The sequence below is a fragment of the Cyanistes caeruleus genome, chromosome 33, assembly GCF_971803275.1.
Source record: "Cyanistes caeruleus chromosome 33, bCyaCae1.hap1.1, whole genome shotgun sequence".
Classification (NCBI taxonomy): Eukaryota; Metazoa; Chordata; class Aves; order Passeriformes; family Paridae; genus Cyanistes; species Cyanistes caeruleus.
In genome coordinates this window covers 1,860,945-1,879,328 of record NC_141734.1, presented here as the reverse complement: position 1 = coordinate 1,879,328, position 18,384 = coordinate 1,860,945, and the positions used below count along the sequence as shown (strand labels likewise).

At 48.6% G+C, this 18,384-nt stretch overlaps 3 protein-coding genes across 3 annotated transcripts; all 3 read right to left on the bottom strand.

The window, feature by feature from the left end:
* Positions 1 to 1,153: 1,153 nt before the first annotated feature.
* On the bottom strand, positions 1,154 to 4,078 carry LOC147647834 (uncharacterized). Its single transcript, XM_086870784.1, has one exon. It carries the CDS (start codon positions 2,859 to 2,861, stop codon positions 1,233 to 1,235), a length of 1,629 nt encoding a protein of 542 aa, XP_086726910.1. The 5' UTR covers positions 2,862 to 4,078; the 3' UTR covers positions 1,154 to 1,232.
* Positions 4,079 to 5,154: 1,076 nt separating this feature from the next.
* Positions 5,155 to 12,838, bottom strand: LOC147647833 (uncharacterized). Its single transcript, XM_086870783.1, has 3 exons — positions 9,722 to 12,838; positions 8,030 to 8,143; positions 5,155 to 7,194 (listed from the first exon to the last, which is right to left on the bottom strand). The coding sequence occupies exons 1-3, from the start codon at positions 10,266 to 10,268 to the stop codon at positions 6,218 to 6,220; spliced, it is 1,638 nt and encodes a 545-aa protein (XP_086726909.1). The 5' UTR covers positions 10,269 to 12,838; the 3' UTR covers positions 5,155 to 6,217.
* A 98-nt stretch (positions 12,839 to 12,936) lies between these two features.
* Positions 12,937 to 18,325, bottom strand: MGAT1 (alpha-1,3-mannosyl-glycoprotein 2-beta-N-acetylglucosaminyltransferase). The gene is made up of 3 exons (XM_086870789.1): positions 18,110 to 18,325; positions 16,862 to 17,021; positions 12,937 to 14,374 (listed from the first exon to the last, which is right to left on the bottom strand). The coding sequence occupies exon 3, from the start codon at positions 14,359 to 14,361 to the stop codon at positions 13,039 to 13,041; it is 1,323 nt and encodes a 440-aa protein (XP_086726915.1). The 5' UTR covers positions 14,362 to 14,374; positions 16,862 to 17,021; positions 18,110 to 18,325; the 3' UTR covers positions 12,937 to 13,038.
* Positions 18,326 to 18,384: the final 59 nt, after the last annotated feature.

The window sequence follows — 18,384 nt, the reverse complement described above, 5'->3', positions numbered from 1 at the left end:
GAAATCCCAAAAAAACTCGAAAAAAATTGCAAAAAAATTATAAAAAAACTCAAAAAAATCTCCAAAATAATCCCGAAAAAATCCCCAAAAATCCACATAAAATCCCAAAAAAATGCCCGAAAAATCCCAAAAAAACCCAAAAAACCCAAGCAGAACCGAAAAAATCGCTAAAAAATTGCTAAAAAATCGCTAAAAATTGTGAAAAATTCGGAAAAAAAATGGCAAAAGATCCAAAAAAAATTGGGAAAAAATGGCAAAAAATCACTAAGATATCACTAAAAAATCAGCAAAAAATCGTACAAAAATGGCAAAAAATCACAAAAAAATGGCAAAAAAATTGCAAAAAAATTGCAAAAAAATTGCAAAAAAATTGCAAAAAAATTGCAAAAAAATCCCGAAAAAACCTCCAAAAAAATCTCCAAAATAATCATGAAAAAATCCCAAGAAATCCCAAAAAAATCCCAAAAAAATCCCATAAAATCCCAAAAAATCCCATAAAACCCAACTCAACCCAACCCAACCCAACCCAACCCAAGACGCGACGACCCAACCCAAGAACCACAACAAAACCGTTCCAAAATAGGCATTTTTTCACCAAAAAACTCCATTTTTTTGGCTTTTTTTTGACAAATCTCCCACCCAAATCCCCCCTCAGCAGGCCCAGAGCGGGAACGGCGCCGGGAAAACGGAACCGGGACGGAACCGGGGAAAGAACGGGAAAAATGGGGGAAAATTCGTGGGAAAATGGGGAAAAAATGGTGAAAAAATCACGAAAAAATCACTAAAAAATCGCTAAAGATCGTGAAAAATTTGCAAAAAAAATGGGAAAAGATCTCCAAAAAATTGGAAAAAAATGGCAAAAAACTGGAAAAAATCGCCAAAAAATGGCAAAAAAATCACCAAAAAATCGCAAAAAAAATCGTAAAAAAATGGCAAAAAATCATAAAAAATCACAAAAAAATCCCCAAAAAATCGCAAAAATTTGCAAAAAAATCCCCAAAAAACCTCCAAAAAAATCTCCAAAATAATCCTGAAAAAATCCCAAAAAAATCCCCAAAAAATCCCATAAAATCCCAAAAAATCCCATAAAACCCAACCCAACCCAACCCAACCCAAGACGCGACGACCCAACCCAAGAACCACAACAAAACCGTTCCAAAATCGGCATTTTTTCACCAAAAAACTCCATTTTTTTGGCTTTTTTTGACACAAAACCCATCCCAAATCCCCCCTCAGCAGGCCCAGAGCGGCAGCGCGGCGGCGCCGCCGGCGCCGTGGGTGCGCTGGTGCCGCTTGTGGTGCGAGCTGCGGCTGAAGCTCTTGCCGCAGACGCCGCAGCCGTAGGGCTTCTCGCCGCTGTGGATGCGCCGGTGCTGGCTCAGCGTGGACTTGTCGGTGAAGCTCTTGCCGCAGTCGCCGCAGCCGTAGGGCCGCTCGCCGGTGTGGATGCGGCGGTGCCGGATCAGGTTGGAGCTGACGTTGAAGCGCTTGCCGCAGTGGCCGCAGGCGTAGGGCTTCTCGCCCGTGTGGATGCGCAGGTGCTTGACCAGGTCCGAGCTCTGGCCGAAGCTCTGCCAGCACTGACCGCAGGTGTTGGGCAGGGAGGGGGGTTTTTTTGGGGATTTTTGGGGTTTTTTTGGGGTTTTTTGGGGTTTTTTCGGGGGTTTTTTGGGGGTTTTGGTGAAGGTTTTGCCGCAGTCCAGGCATTGGTGGGGGAGGGGAGGGTGGGGGAGGGGCTTGCCACAGTCCAGGCAGGAGGGAGGGGGAGGGGTGGGGTGCGGGTCAGCGGAGGGGTCAGCGGTGAGGTCGTGGTGGTCACTGGGGGTGGCCTGGTGACCACTGGGGACACCTTGATGACCACTGGAAACATCTCGATGACCACTGGGGACATCCTGGTGACCACTGTTGAGGTCTTGGTGACCACTGTGGACATCCTGATGACCACTGGAGACACCTCGATGACCACTCTGGACATCCTGATGACCACTGGGGACACCTCGACGAGCAGCGCCAATCCGATGACCACCGGAAACATCTTGGTGACCACTGGGAACATCTCGATGACCGCTGGGGACATCCTGATGACCACTGGTGAGATCTCGATGACCATCAGAACCACCTCGATGACCACTGGGAACATCTCGATGACCACCGGGGACACCTCGACGACCGCCAGCACCTCGATGACCACCGGCCACGTCCCGCTGACCACTGGGGACATCCTGATGACCACCGACACCTCGATGACCACTGATGAGGTTCCGCTGACCACCAAGACCTCGATGACCACCGGCGACATCCCAATGACCACTGGCAAGATCCTGCTGACCACTGGCGACATCCTGATGACCACCAACACCTCGATGACCACTGGCGAGGTTCCGCTGACCACCACCGACATTCCGCTGACCACCAACCTCTCGCTGACCACGGTCACCGGCGTGGCCGGAGTGACCACAGGAGTGACCACAGGAGTGACCAGGGGAGGGGTCGGAGTGACCGGGGGAGGGGTCGGAGTGACCGGGGGAGGGGTCGGAGTGATGGGGGGAGGGGTCAGAGTGACCGGGGGAGTGGCCGGAGTGACCGAGGGAGTGGCCGGAGTGACCGGAGTGACCGGGGGAGTGGCCGGAGTGGCCGGGGGAGTGGCCGGAGTGGCCGGAGTGGCCGCGGCGATGCTCGGCCAGGGCGGAGCCGCGCTCGAAGCTTTTCCCGCACTCCACGCAAATATTGGGGGGCTCCGGGGCCCCTCCCCCCGCCCTGCGGGGTCTCCCCGGGGTCTCCTTCCTCTTCCTCCCCCCCCCCGGGGGACCCCCGCCCCTCCCCCCCTCCCCTCCCCCACCCCGGAAGCGTTTGGGCGGCATCGGCCCCTCCCCCCACCCAAAAAAAAAAAAAGGGGGGAGAAACCCACGGGAAAAAAAAATTAAAAAAAAAAAAAAGAATAAAAAATTAAATTAAAAAAGAAGAATAAAAAATTAAGTTCAAAAATAGGGAAAATTAATTTTAAAAAATTAGAGAAATTAATTTAAAATAAAAGAAAAAAAAATAATGAAAAAAATAACTGAAAATTGATCCAAAAATAAGAGAAATTGAGTTAAAAAAAAATAACGAAAATAAGAAAAAATAAGAGAAAATGAATTTAGAAGGAAGAAAAAGTTAATTAAAAAGTAACAGAATGTGGATCAAAAAGTAACAAAAAAATTAGTTTAAAAAATAACAAAAAATGGGTTAAAAAATAACAAAAAATGAATTAAAACAAGAATGACAAAGAATTCCCCCACTTTCCTCGAAAAACGGCGAAATCCCCCCCAAAAGTTTAAAAAAACAACAAAAAATAAATTTAAAAAATAACAAAAAAATTAATTTAAAAAATTACAAAAAATTAATTTAAAAAAAACCCTGAAAAATTTCCCCCCTCCCCCTCAAAAAACGCCGAAAATCCCCCCAAAAGATTAAAAAAAATAACAAAAAATTAAATTCTAAAAAGTAACAAAAAAAGAACCAAGAAAATAACAAAAAATAAATTTAAAAAATAACAAAAAATGATTGAAAAAATAGAAAATTTAGAAAACCCCAAAAATTCCCCCCCCAAAAAAGCGCTGAGAAAACCCCTCAAAAAAAATTAAAAAAATAACAAAAGATAAAATACAAAATAGCAAAAAATTAATTAAAAAATAACAAAAAATTAATTAAAAAATGACAGAATATTAATTTAAAAAAAACCCCAAATCTTCCCCCCACCCCCAAAAAAAGTGCCGAGAAAACCCCTCAAAAAAACTGAAAAATAACAAGAAATAAAATAGAAAATAACAAGAAATTAATTAAAAAATAACGAATAATCAATTTAAAAATGGCAGAATATTAATTTAAAAAAAAAACCAAAATTTCCCCCCTCCCCCCCCACAAAAAAATCGCCGAGGAAAAAAAAAAAAAACCCGAAAAAATTAAAAACTGAATAAAAAATGAATAAAAATTTCCCCTCCCCCCCCGCAAAAAAGCGGCGAAAAAACCTCAAAAAAAAAAAAAAATTTAAAAAAATTTTTAAAAATGGGGAAAAGGAGCGACCCCACCCCGAAATGAAGGGGGGGGAGGGGAGGGGGGAGGGGGCGATGGGGGGAGGGTCGGGACCCCCCCGGGGTCTCCCCGGAGCTGCGGCGATGGCGGCGAGGCCGCCCCGGACAATGGAGGAGGAGGAGGAGGGGGAGGGGCGGGGGAGGGGGCGGGGCGGGGGAGGGGGCGGGGGGAGGGGGAGGTGAACCCGGAAGTTCAATCCCACCGAGGGTGGGGGAGGGGGAGGGAAATGGGGGGGGGGGAAAAGGGGAAAAAAGGGGGAGAAAAGGAAAAAAAAACCAAGGGAAAAATGGGGGGAAAAAGGGAAAAAAATGGGAAAAAAGGGGAAAGAAACAAAGGAAATAAAAGGGGAAAAAAGGGGGGAAAAGGGGGGGAAAAAGGAAAAAAAACAAGGGAAAAAAAGGGGGAAAAAAAGGGGAAAAAAATGGGAAAAAAGGGAAAAAAAACTAAGGAAAAAAAGGGGAAAAAAGGGGAGAAAAAAAGGAAAAAACTGGGGAAAAAAAGGGGAAGAAAGGAAAAAAAAATGGGAAAAAAAGGAAAAAGAAACAAGGGAAAAAAAGGGGGAAAAAGGAAAAAAAGGAAAAAAAAACAAGGGGGAAAAAAGGGGAAAAAAGGAGAAAAAAATGGGGGAAAAAAGGAAAATGAAACAAAGGAAAAAAGGGGGGAAAAGGAAAAAAAAGGGGGGGAAAAAAGGGAAAAAAACAAGGGGAAAAAAGGGGAAAAAATGGGGAAAAAAGGGGAAAAAAAGGAAAAAGAAACAAAGAAAAAAAGGGGGGAAAAAAAGGTGATAAAAGGGGAGAAAAAGGGGAAAAATAAAGAAAAAAATAAATGGAAAAAAAGAGAAAAAATGGGAAAAGAAAAGAAAAAAAAAAGGTGGAAAAAAGGAAAAAACAAAATGGGAAAAAAAGGAGGGAAAAAGGGAAAAAAGGGGGAGGGGCGGGTTTGGTGTGCGAGACCCCCCCCAAATTCAGCCCATCCCCCCCCCTTTGGGGTCACCCCCCTCTCCCCCCACGATTCAAAATCCCCTCCCCCACCCCCCCAAAAATGGGATTTGAGCCCTCCCCGAACCCCAAAATTTTGGGGATTTTTTGTTGTTTTTAAGGTTTTTTTGGGGGTGGGGGAGGGGACGCGGACAATCCTTCAGTGGGGGAGGGGCGGGGCCAGCACCGGCTCCGCCCCCAGGGACATTTCGGGGTCACCCCTCCCCCCTCCCCGTTAAAAGAACCCCGAAATCCCCCAAAGCCCCTCCCCCACCCCGGGAATGTCCCCTCGAGTTCCGGTTCCGGTTCCGGTTCAGTTCCGGTTCCGGTTCTGGAAAGGTCCCGGTTCCATCTCGTGGTTCTGGTTCAGTTCCGGTTCAGATCTGGTTCCTGGTTCAGTTCCAGTTTAGTTCCGGTTCCGGTTCCGGTTCTGGAAAGGTCCCGGTTCCATCTCGTGGTTCCGGTTCAGTCCCAGTTCAGTTCTGGTTCCGGTTCCATTCTGGTTCCGGTTCCGGTTCGGTCCTGGTTCCATTTCATGGTTCCGGTTCCAGTTCAGTTCTGGTTCCGGTTCCGTTCCAGTTCCATTCTGGTTCCCGGTTCCGGTTCCAGTTCAGTTCTGGTTCTGGTTCTGGAAAGGTCCCGGTTCCATCTCATGGTTCCGGTTCCAGTTCCCGGTTCCAGTCCTCCTACCCCAGGTCCAGGCGCTGGTTCCGGTCCTGGTTCAGCAATTCCGGTTCTGGTTCAGTTCCGGTTCCGGTTCCCGTTCAGTTCTGGTTCTGTTCCAGTTCCGTGTCTGGTTCCAGTCCCAGTTCTGTTCCAGTTCCGGTTCGGGTTCCGATCCAGTTCCGGTTCCGATCCAGTTCCGGTTCCGGTTCAGACCCAGTTCCAGTCCTGGTTCCGATCCAGTTCCAGTTCCAGTTCCGATCCAGTTCCGGTTCTGATCCAGTCCCGGTCCATTTCCGGTCCCGGTCCATTTCCGGTCCCGGTCCATTTCCGGTTCCGGTCCAGTTCCGGTCCCGGTCCATTTCCGGTCCATTTCTTGTCCCGGTCCATTTCCGGTTCCGGTCCAGTTCCAGTTCCGGTCCAGGTCCAGTTCAGGTTCATTTCCGGTCCCGGTCCATTTCCGGTCCCGGTCCAGTTCCGGTTCCGGTCCAGTTCCGGTTCCGGTCCTAGCCCAGGTGCAGCCGCTGGTGCCGGACGAGGGCGGAGCTTCCCCCGAACCTCTGCCCGCACTCGCCGCAGGCGTGGGGCCGGGCGTGGCCCCTCAGGTGAGCCCCGGGGGCGTGGCCCCGCCCAGGCCCCGCCCCCCCGCGCCGCCAGGTGTGGGCGGGGCGAGGGGCGCGGCCTCGTCCCCGGCAGGGCGGGGCCTTCCTCCCGCCCCTCCCCCTCCCCGAATGCCCCTCCCCCTCCTCCAGGTGGGCGTGGCGGTGCTTGAGGAAGGCGGAGCCGTAGCTGAAGGTGCGGCCGCACTCGGAGCAGGTGAGGGGGGACACGCCCACCGAGGCCACGCCCACCGGGGCCACACCCACCTGGGACACGCCCAGGGGAGAGGGCGGGTCTGAATTATCCAGGTGAGCCCCGCCCATTTGAGCCCCGCCCAGGTGAGCGGGAGGATCTGAATTCCCCAGGCAAGCCCCGCCCACCTGAGCCCCGCCCAGGTAAGCCCCGCCCACCTCCGCCCCCCCGCAGCAGCGGCGCCGTCCGGAGCGCGGCCGCTTGACCGGGCCGGACCCCCGGGAGCGACCGCAGGAGGGGGCGTGGCCCGAGTGGGCGTGTCCGCAGGCGTGGGCGTGTCCCGGGTGGGCGTGTCCGAGGGGGAGGTCGCGTGGGCGGGGCCAGGCGTGCAGCCGCAGGTGAGCGTTGCGGTTGGAGCTGCGCGTGAAGCTCTTGCCGCAATCCGGGCACCGGAATGGTTTATCCGCCGAGCCACGCCCACCCGGGACACGCCCACCCGGGACACGCCCGCTCGGGCCACGCCCTCCGCGGCCACGCCCTCCGCGGCCGCGCCCACCGCGGCGCGGAGGGGGGGAGGGGGAGGGGAGAGGGGGGGAGGGGGAGGGGAGGAAAAGGGGGCGGAGCTGGAGGGGGGGTGGGGCTTCCTCTTCCTCTTCCTCTTCCTCGTCGGGGCCGCTCGGGGCGGGGGAGTCTGGGAAACGGGGAGAAAAACGGGGAAATTGGGAAAAGTGGGGAAAAATGGGGGAAAACGAGGGGAAATTGGGAAAAATGGGGAAATGGGAGGGAAAAAATGGGGGGAAATCGGGGAAATTGGGTAAAATGGGAAAAAAAAGAGAAAAAATGGGGAGAAATGGGAGGAAATTGGGAAAAAAATGGGGAAAATGGGAAAAAACGGGGAGAAATGGGGGAAATGGGGGAAAAATGGGGAAAAATGGGAAAAAATGGGGGGAAAATGGGAAAAAATGGGGGAAAAATAATTGGGGGAAAAATGGGTAAAATTAGGGAGAAAAATGGAAGAAAAAATGGTAAAAAACGGAGAGAAAAAATGTGGAAAAATGTTGGAAAATGGGGAGAAATGGGGGGAAATGGGGGAAAAATGGGGGGAAATGGGAGGAAATTGGGAAAAATGAGAAAAAAATGAGGGAAATTGCAGGAAAATGGGAAAAAATGGAGAAAAATGGGAGGGAAATGGGGAGAAACGGGAGGAAATTGGGAAAAATGGGGAAAAAATGGGGGAAATAGGAGAAAATGGGGAAAAAATGGGAGAAAATGGGGAAAAATGGGGAAAAATGGGGGAAAATGGGGGAAATTGGGAAAAATGGAAAAAAATGAGGGAAATTGCAGGAAAATGGGAAAAAATGGGGGGAAAATGGGGAAAAATGTGTAAAAAATGTGTAAAAATGGTAAAAAATTGGGGAAAAAATGTGAGAAAATGTGGAAAAATGAGAAAAATGTGGGAAAAAAATGGAAAAATGGGAAAAAGGGGGAAAAGGGGAAAAAGGGATAAAGGGGAGGGTGGGGCTCACCTGCCGGGGCCACCCGGAGGATTTCCCACTCCTTGGAGTCGTTGGGGTCCGGGACCCCCAAATCCTCCTCGGGCTCCAGGCGGGAAACGATGTTGGGCTTGGGAATGGGGAAATCTGGAGGCGGGAAAGGGAAATCAAAATAAAAATCAAAATAAAAATCAAAATCAAAATCAAAATAATAAAATTGAAAATAAAAATAAAAATAAAAATAGAAAATAAAAATAAAAATAAGAATAAAAATAAAAATAAGAATAAGAATAAAAATAAGAATAAGAATAAAAATATGAATAAAAACAAAAATAAGAATAAAAACAAAAATAAAAATTGAAAATCAAAGTTGGAAAAATAAAAATAAAAATAAGAATAAAAATAAAAAAATAAAAATAAGAAAGAAAATAAGAAGAATAAGAATAAGAATAAAAATAAGAATAAGATGAAAAACAAAATCAATATAAGAAAAAATAAATAAAAATAAGAATAAAAGTAAAAATGAAAACAGAAATGAAAATAAAAATAGGAATAAGAAAATTAATAAGAAAATAAATAAGAATAAAAGTAAAAAGGAGAAGGGAAAGAAAAAGAAAAAGAAAAAGAAAAGAAAAAAGAAAAAGAAAAAGAAAAAGAGAAAAAGAGAAAACAAATTTAAAGGAAATAATGTAAAATAAAATAATAAACGAAACGTAAAATAGAGTAAAAACACCAAATAGAAATGAGAAATTAAATTAAAATATCAAAACATAATAAATATAAAGAAAACAAGATAAATAGAAAAAGAATTAAAAATAAAACAAGAAATTAAATAGAAAATAAGTTAAAAACAAGGAAATAAATTCAAATAAAATAGAAAAATAAAATAAATAGAAAACGACGTAAGAAAATAAATATAAGAATAAAATAAAATAAAATAAAATAAAATAAAATAAAATAAAATAAAATAAAATAAAATAAAATAAAATAAAATAAAATAAAATAAAACAGACAAAACCAGGTTCATTAAAACTCAACTTCCACTCAAATTCCATTTAAAATCTCAACGCGGCGGTGCCGGATTTGACCCAAATTTTATTTTTGGGGCTGATTTTGGGGAGGGAAGGAGGGATTTGGGGCCGATTTGGAGCTGATTTTGGGCTGATTTTGGGGCCGATTTGGAGCTGATTTTGGGGCTGATTTTGGGGCTTTTTGACTGATTTTGATGGTGATTGGAGCTGATTTTGGGGACTGATTTGGTGCTAATTTGGGGCTGATTTTGAGTTCATTTAATGCAGATTTCAGATCGATTTTTGGGTTGATTTGGGGTCGATTTTGGGCTGATTTCAGATCAATTTTTGGGCTGATTTTGAGCCGATTTTGAGCTGATTTTTGGGGCCGATTTTGTGGCTTTTTGGCTGATTTTGAGGGTGATTTGGGGCTCATTTGGGGTCGATTTTGAGCTGATTTAGGATCAATTTTGGACTCATTTTGGGCTGGTTTGGGATCAATTTTTGGGTTCATTTGGGGCCGATTTGGGGCTGATTTAGGATCAATTTTGGACTCATTTTGGGCTAGTTTGGGATCAATTTTTGGGCTGATTTGGGGCAGATTTGGGGCCGATTTTGAGCTCATTTCGTGCAGATTTGGGATCAATTTTTGGGCTCATTTGGGGCCGATTTAGGATCAATTTTGGGCTCATTTTGGGCCGATTTTGGGGCTCACCCAGCAGCATCAGGGACTCGTAGCTCTCCTGCATGGTGCCGGTACCGGCTCCGCTCCCGGTTCCTCCCCTGGTTCCGTTCCTGGTCCCGATTCCTCTCCCGGTCCCGGTTCCTCCCCTGGTTCCGTTCCCGGTTCGGTTCCTCTCCCGGTCCCGGTTCTTCTCCCGGTTCCGGTTCCTCTCCCGGTTCCGGTTCCTCCGCGGGTCCCGTTCCTGGTTCCTCTCCCGGTTCGGTTCCCGGTTCGGGCCCCCCGGGGTCCCCCCGGTTCCGGAGCCGCTCGGAGGCCCCGGGGCTGCCCCGGTTCTATTCCCGGTTCGGTTCCCGGTCCCGGTTCCTCTCCCGGTTCCGGTCCCGGTTCGGGCCCCCCGGGGTCCCCCCGGTTCCGGAGCCGCTCGGGGGCCCCGGGGCTGCCCCGGTTCCGCTCCCGGAGGCTCCGCCCGGGCCGGATGGAGCCGCCGCCGCTGACCCGGGAAGTTCCGCCCCTGCCGGCGGCCGCGGCCCCTCCTCTTCCTCTTCATCATCATCTTCATCATCCTCATCATCTTCATCTCCTCCTTCTCCTCCTCTTCATCATCATCTTCATCATCCTCATCATCATCCTGCTCTTCTCCTCCTTCTCCTCCTTCTCATCATCTTCATCATCATCATCTTCATCTCCTCCTTCTCCTCCTCTTCCTCATCATCTTCATCATCCTCATCATCATCTTCATCTCCTCCTTCTCATCATCTTCATCATCCTCATCATCTTCATCTCCTCCTTCTCCTCCTCTTCCTCTTCATCATCATCTTCATCATCTTCATCCTGCTCTTCTCCTCCTCCTCCTTCTCCCCCTCATCTTCATCTTCTCCTCTTCCTCTTCATCATCATCTTCATCATCCTCATCATCATCTTCATCTCCTCCTTCTCCTCTTCCTCTGCATCATCATCATCTTCATCTTCCCCTCCTCTTCCTCTTCATCATCATCTTCATCTCCTCCTTCTCATCATCTTCATCATCATCTTCATCATCCTCATCATCATCCTGCTCTTCTCCTCCTTCTCATCATCTTCATCTTCTCCTTCTCCTCCTTCTCCCCCTCTTCCTCCTCCTCCTCCTCATCTTTATCTTGCTCTTCTCCTCCTCGTCTTCCTCATCATCTTCATCTTCTCCTCTTCCTCCTCTTCCTCTTCATTATCATCATCTTCTTCATCCTCATCCTGCTCTCCTCCTCCTTCTCCTCCTCCCCCTCTTCTTCCTCCTCATCTTCTTCTCTTCCTCTTCATCATCATCTTCATCATCATCCTGCTCTTCTCCTCCTCGTCTTCCTCGTCATCTCCTTCTCCTCCTCCTCCTCATCTTCATCCTCATCTTCTCCTCACCCTCTTCATCATCATCTTCATCCTCATCCTGCTCTCCTCCTCCTCTTCCTCATCATCATCTTCATCCTGCTCTTCTCCTCCTCCTCCTCCTCATCTTTTCCTCCTTCTCCTCCTCCTCATCTTCCTCCTCATCTTCCTCCTCATCATCATCTTCATCCTGCTCTTCTGCTCCTCATCTTTATCTCCTCCTCCTCCTCATCTTCATCCTCCTCCCATTCTCCATCTTCATCCTCAGTCAGCTTTTCTCCTCCTCCTCCTCCTCTTCATCTTCACCTTCCTCTCCTCCTCCTCCTCCTCTTCTTCATCCCCATCCCGCTCTCCTCCTCATCTTCATCCCCATCTTCATCCTCATCCTTCTCTTCTTCATCCCCATCTCTTCCTCCTCCTCTTCATCTTCATCCTCCTCTTCCTCATCCCCATCCTCGTCTCCTCCTCATCTTCATCCCCATCCCTTCCTCCTCTTCTTCCTCCTCCTCTTCTTCATCCTCCTCTTCATCCCCACCCTCCTCTTCTCCTCCTCATCCTCCTCCTCCTCATCTTCATCCCCATCCCTTCCTCCTCCTCCTCCTCCTCTTCCTCCTCCTCCTCCTCCTCCTCTGGGCAGCTCCGAGCGGGGCACGAGAGAAGCACAAAAGGCGTTGAAGGCCCAAAGAAATGAAAAACGAGGAAGGTGAAGAAGAAGAGGAAGAAGAGGAAGAAGAGGAAGAAGAGGAAGAAGAGGAAGAAGAGGAAGAAGAGGAAGAAGAGGAAGAAGAGGAATCCGAACCCTCAAAATGCCGGCGGCGGCCATGAGGCCGCCAGGCGGGAAATCTCCCCTCAGCGCGGCGCTGGCCAATCAGCGCGCCGCAACGAGGAGTGACGGCTGATTCAACCAATCAGAGAGAGCGGTGGGGTTCGGGCGGGAAAAACCGGCCAATAGCAGCGATTGGAGGGCGGGACCGCGCCGTGGGTATATAAAGGGGGTCTCTGAGGGGGAGAGGGGCTTGCCTCAAAATGGCGGGGGAGGAACGGGCCGGGAATGGCCGGGAATGGCCTGGAAAGGTCGGGAATGGCTCGGGAATGGCTCGGGCCGGGCAGGAGGCCAAGGAACCGCCGCGGGTGAGTCGGGGATGGAGCAGGGACCCCCCAGCAGCCGGGGCAGGACTCAGGGGATGCCCCGGAGCCCGCGGGGAAGGCACCGGAGCGGCCTGGAAGCGGCTCCTGGCGGGAATCCCGGCCTGATCCCTGAGGGGATTCACAAAATTCCAGCGTTTTTCGGTGAAATTCCTCCCCCTCCTGGGAATTCCCACCCCGGCTGGAGCCAGTTTAATCGGGTTGAATCGCTGGATGGAGCCCCGAGAGCTCCTTTGGAGCTGTTCTGCCTTTGCCAGGTTCTCCCCCCACCACCAAAAAAAAGCCGAATTTAAGCCCAAAAGGGACTTGGTGAACGCCTGGATTTTGGGGTGAAATTCAGATGGATGCGGCAGCGAAACAAACCTGGAATTCGGGGGACAATCCCCCATTTCCCACTTTTTATTCTGGAAAATTCCTGCCCCGTTTGAGCCGCTTTAACCTTGTGAGTCCTAAATCCACCCCAAAACTCCCCGAATCCTCCCCAAAACCCCCAAATTCAGGCTCAGAGGAGACTTTTAAAACACTGAAATTTAAGGATGGGAGCAGCAGTGATGCAAACCTGGAATTTGGGGGAGAATCCTCATTTTTTTCACCTTTTTTTCTGGAAAATTCCTGCCCCATTTGAGCTGCTTTAACTCCTCGAGTGCCAAATCCACCTCGAATCCTCCCCAAAACCCCCAAATTCAAGCTCAAAGGAAACTTTTAAAACACCGAAATTTAAAGATGAAACCGACGCGAGCGGCAGCGATGCAAACCTGGAATTCCGGGGCGAAACCCCCGTTTTCCACTTTTTATTCTGCAAAACCCCCAATTTCACCCCCAAAAACGCCCAAACCCCCCCAAAATCAGCTCCAGGAGGGGTCGTACCCCGTCCAGTCCGAGGGCGGCGCCAGGAAGACGCGGCGTCCCCGGCACACGACGCTGACCACGCCGCGGTAACCAGCGCGGGGGACGCCGGATTTGAGGTCGTCCATCAAACCCAAAGCTTTGGCCAAAACCTTGAAGGAATCCCGGCCTCGATATTGGAGCCTGACCGGCCCCGAATCCCTCCCCGCTCCTTTCTGGAGCTCCTCCAGTTGGATTTCGGGAGCGGAATAAACCTGCTGGATGAAGAAACGTTCGTACTCGTCCTTTTTGAGGTAAGAAAGGTCCATTTGGGTGAAAGGCACGAAGCGGTCGTTGAGTTTGATGAACTTTAGGTACTGATCGAAGAACTGCCCGTGGCTGACGCCCTTGCGGCCGAAGGTCATCGTCCTGGACACTTCCGGCCGGACGCAGGAACGGCCGCGCCGCTGCTCCGGCTGCCTCATCCAATCGTCCCAAAACGCCGCCGGCCATTTGGGTTCCAGCTCCTCCCAAAGTTCCGCCAGCAACAACCAACCCAAGCCGGGGAAGAAATCGGTGCGGTAGAGCAGCTCGGCGCGCGCCGCGTCCACCAGCCCCTCGCGGCCGTTGTCGTTCCACGCCGAGGCGCACCAGAGCGTGGGATCCCCGCGGAGGAGCGGCAGGACCGCCTGGAAGTACTCGAAGAAATCCGGCGCCACCTCCAGGTCGTCCTCCACCACGATGGCGGCGCGGTAGCGGAAGGTGCGGAACACCTGGCCCAGCGCCCAGCGGTAGTGCCGGGAGATGCGGTAATAGCCCTGGAACTTGCGGTGCTCCGGCGGCACCGGCACGTCCGAGAGGTCGGGCTGGCGGATGTGAGCCACGGCGCGGCCGTAGGAGGCGATGACCGCCGCCGTCTCGGCGTGGCCGCAGTCCTGCGAGACGATGACCGGGAAGCGCCGGGCGCTGGGGCGGTAGAGGAGGATTTTATCCAGGCAGCGCCGGACGGAGCTGCGGTCGCAGGCCAGGACCAGCACCGGGATCACCGGGAATTGATCCGGATCCGGCGCCGGGGTGGAGATTTGGGGCGGTTTCGGGGTTTTTTGGCGGCGGAGGCGGGAGGAGAGCTGGATTTGGAGGAGGAGCTGGCGCTGGAGGCGGAGCTCGGACTCGGCGTCCTGGGCCAGGCGGAGGAGCTGCGCCGGGAGGTGCCGGGAATTTTCCGGAATCTCCGGAGGGGCGGGGAAGGAAGGGGGGCGGCTCCAGAGGAAGAGGAGGAGGAGGCAGTTCCAGGCGAGGAAGAGCGCGGCCCCGGCCAGAGCAAGGGTGGTCTTCTTGAGCATCCTTCACATGGGGCTGGGCAGGAGGAGGAGAAGGGGTTAAAAATGGGGGGAAAACGGGGGAAATTGGGAAAAAATGGGGGAAAAAAAATGGGGGAAATATGGGGGAAATTGGGAAAAAATGGGGGGAAAAAAATGGGGGAAATATGGGGGAAAAAATGGGTTAGGAATGGGGGGAAATGGGGGAAAAAATGGGGAAAAAAATGGGGGAAAATGGGAAAAGAAATGGGGGAAGAAATGGGAAAAAAAATGGGGGGAAATGGGGAAAAAATGGGAAAAATGAGTTAGGAATGGGGGAAAATGGGGAAAAAATTGGGGTAAATGGGAAAAAAATGGGGAAAATGGGAGAAAATGGGGGAAATTGGGGGAAAAATGGGTCAGAAATGGGGAAAAAATGGGGGAAATTGGGAAAAATGGGGGAAAAAATTGGGGGAAATGGGGAAAAGAAATGAGAGAAATGGGGGAAAAAAATGGGTTAGGAATGGGGGGAAATGGGGGAAAAAATGGGGGAAATGGGGAAAAATGGAGAAGAAAAAATGGGGGAAAATTTGGATTAAATTTGTGGGAAAAATTTCCTGGATTTGGGGTTTGGGAAGGGGGGAAAAAGGGGGGGAAAAAAGAGAAATAAACAAGAAAAGAAAAGAGAAATAAAGGGGAAAAAAGAGGGAAAAAAGCAAAAAAAAAAGAGGAAAAAAGGGGAGGGGGAAAAAAGGGGAATTGAGAAAAAATAAATTTTAAAAAAAACAACAAAACAAGGAGAGGAAAAATGGGGGGAAAAATCCCAGGGAAAAAAGGAGAAAAATATGGAAGGGTTAAAAAAATTGGGGAAAAAAACCAGGAAAGCTCCAAAAAAAACGGGAAAAAAGGGAAAAACTGCAGGGAAAAGGGGATAAAAATAGAGGAGAGTTAAAAAAAATGGGAAAAATGTGAAAAAACCAGGAAATCTCCCCAAAAAAACACCCGGGAAAAAAGTCCCGGGATCGCTGAACCCGAGAGAAACTCAAGGGTTAAACTTGGCCCCGGCCACGTCGGCGGCGGAAAAAGCGAATTAAAGAGGCAGAGAAAAGGCCGGAAAAGCGGGATTTTATCCCAAAAAAACGGGATCCAGAGGGGTGGGAGCGACGGGAAAGGGAAGGGAAAAGGAAACAGCCCCGAAATTCCCGGAAAACGCCCCAAAAAAACCCGGAAAAGCCGTCGGAAAAGGGGGAAAAAGTGGGAAAAAGTGGAATAATTTGGGAAGGGGAGGAATTACCGGCGGGGAAACGCTGGGGTTTTCCCGGAATTCCCGGATTTCTTCCCAAATCTGGAGGTTCCCAGGAAACCCCGGAAGCTCCGAGCTCGAAATTCTGGGATTTGAGCCCGAAATCCGCCGGATTTGAGCAGAAATCCCGGGATTTGAGCCAGAAATCGCAGGAATTGACGTGGAATTCTGGGAATCGCCGCGGAATTCCGGGAATTCCGGCCCCAAATCCCGGGAGTTTTGCCCCAAAAGCGGCTCCGGCTGCGGCTGGAAGTGCTGAGGCAGCAAAATCTGGGATTTTCCGGCCCCTCCGGGCGGCGGCCAATGGGGTCAATCCCAAAAAATCCCAAAATTCCCCAAATCCGTGGAATTTTCCCGCTTTTTTCCACCTTCCCGCCGGGAATTTTGGAGGGAAAAAGCCAAAATTGCTGAATTTTGGGAGGAAAAATCCTCGAATTCGTCAATTTTGGGGGGGAAAATCATCAAAATCCTGAATTTTGGGAAAGAAAAAGCCCAAATTCTTCAATTCTGGGGGAAAAAACCCCCAAAATTCTTAAATTTTGGGAGGAAAAATCCAGAAATTCCTGAATTTTTGGGAGGAAACCCCCCAAAATCCTGAATTTTGGGAGGGAAAATCCCCAAATTTCTGAATTTTGGGAGGGAAAAACTCCAAATTCCTCAATTTTTGGGAAAAAAACCCCCAAATTCCCAATTTTTTGGAGGATTTTGGATTTTCTCCTAAAAAAAATTTCTCCTAAATCCCGATTTTTCCCTCTGTCCGAAAACCCCCAAAAATCTCCTAAAAACCCAAAAAAAGGGAAAAAAAATTTAAAAAAAAATTCCAAACAATTCAGATTTTTGAGTAAAATCCAGAAGTTTTGGAAAAAAATCCCAAATTTTTGGGTAAAAATCCCAAATATTTCAGTAAAAATCTTGAATTTTTGGGTATAATCCCAAATTTTTCGGTAAAAATCCCAAATATTTGGGTAAAAATCCCAAATTTTTGGGGAAAATCCCAAATTTTTGGGGAAAATCCCAAATTTTTGGGTAAAATCCTGAATTTTTGGGTATAATCCCAAATTTTTGGGTAAAATCCCAAATTTTTGGGTAAAAATCCCAAATTTTTGGGGGAAATCCTGAATTTTTGGGTAGAAATCCCGAATTTTTGGGTAAAAATCCTGAATTTTTTGGACAAATCCGGGTTGGGATTTCCCGAAATTCCGTTTTTTTCCCGTTTTTTTTGGGCTAAATCCCGGGATTTACCTGGTTCTGCTGCAGGGGGAGGGGGGTCGCTGGGGTTCCCCCCTCCCCCCCCGAATTCCAGAGGATCCCTCGGGAATTTTTTTGGGGGTTGGAAAATTCTGGAATTTCGCAGCTCCCGGAAGGTTCCGGATGTTGGGGGAGGGGAGGATCCGCTGAGCTCCTGGAAAAGGGAAAAAAAATGGGGGAAAAATTAAAAATTTGGGAATTTTCTGATGGGGTGAGGATGGAAAAAATCCTGAAAATCAGAATTGGAAAAAAAAAAACAAAATTTGAGGAAATTCACCCAAAAAAACCCTCAAACCTCACAAAATTAACCCAAAAAAACCCCAAAATCGGAGGAAATTCAACCAAAAAACCCCCAAAATTTCACAAAATTAACCTGAAAAAAAACCCCAAAAATAATAAAAATAAATCCTAAAAAATATTATAAAATTTCCACAAAAAAAAGATCCCAAAATCTGAGGAAATTCACCCAAAAGAAACCACAAAACCACAGAAAATTCACCCAAAAAATTCCCAAAAAAAATGAAAATAAATCCTAAAAAAATCTCATAAAATTCCCACCCAAAAAAATCCCAAAATCTCACAAAATTCACCCAAAAAAACCCCTAAAAATAATTAAAATAAATGATAAAAATCTCATAAAATACCCACCAAAAAAGCCCAAAAAATAATAAAAACCTAAAATTCCCCAAAAAATAATAAAAATAAACCTTAAAATACACCCAAAAACCTCATAAAAATAATAAAAATAAATCCCAAAAACTTTGTAAAACTCCTCCCCAAAAAAAACCTCCAAACCCCGAAAAATACCCTAAAAAAACCTTTAAAAAACTCCAAAAAAAACCCCAAAATATTCGGGAAAAGCCAAAAAAAAAAAATCCCTCAAATCCCTCCCGATAAAAATCGGGAAAAACAAAAACAAAATCCAGAAAACAACCCCGAAACCCTCCCAAAAAAACACCCGGAAAAAAAATCCCGAAAATCTCTAAAATCTTTCCCAAAAAAACTCAGGAAAAACAAAAAAAAAATCCCCAAAAACCCCTCACGAAATTCCTAAAAAATTCCCAAAAAATCCCCAATTCCGCCCCCGGCTCCTTTTTAACCCTTCCCGATCTCCCCTCCCCGCCCCCTTCGCTTCCCCCCGCCTCCCCACCCCTCAAAATTCCCAAATTCCCCGAAAAATTCCCAAATTTCCCCTCAAAAATTCCCAAAATTCGACCCCCGCCCCCCCCCTCCCCTCAGTACCGGCGGCGCCTCCCGGCAGCGCCGCCACTTCCGGTCGGCCGCACCGGAAGTGTCGCCATGGCAACAACCGCCAAAGCCACGCCCACCCGCTCCTTCAAGCCGACCAATCGCGGCGCGCCAAGCCGCTCTTGATATGCAAATGAGTCCGCGCGGCCCCGCCTTTCCGCCGTAACCACGCCCCCTCTCAATCCACGCCCCCTCAGCGTAATTAACGCGGTAATTAATTAATCGGGGTTAATTAAGAGCTCCCCGGGGTCGCTCTAGGGAGGTTTCCG

What these genes read in the sequence shown, in the direction of transcription:
- LOC147647833 (XM_086870783.1), bottom strand. Translation starts at nt 10,268, where the DNA reads ATGAAGATGATGAGGATGATGAAGATGATGATGAAGAGGAAGAGGAGG. An exon ending in CGAGTCCCTGATGCTGCTGG is followed by an intron (nt 8,144 to 9,721) that starts GTGAGCCCCAAA and finishes TCCCGCCTCCAG; the next exon opens with ATTTCCCCATTCCCAAGCCC. An exon ending in CCTCCGGGTGGCCCCGGCAG is followed by an intron (nt 7,195 to 8,029) that starts GTGAGCCCCACC and finishes CCCGTTTCCCAG; the next exon opens with ACTCCCCCGCCCCGAGCGGC.
- LOC147647834 (XM_086870784.1), bottom strand. Translation starts at nt 2,861, where the DNA reads ATGCCGCCCAAACGCTTCCGGGGTGGGGGAGGGGAGGGGGGGAGGGGC.
- MGAT1 (XM_086870789.1), bottom strand. Translation starts at nt 14,361, where the DNA reads ATGCTCAAGAAGACCACCCTTGCTCTGGCCGGGGCCGCGCTCTTCCTC.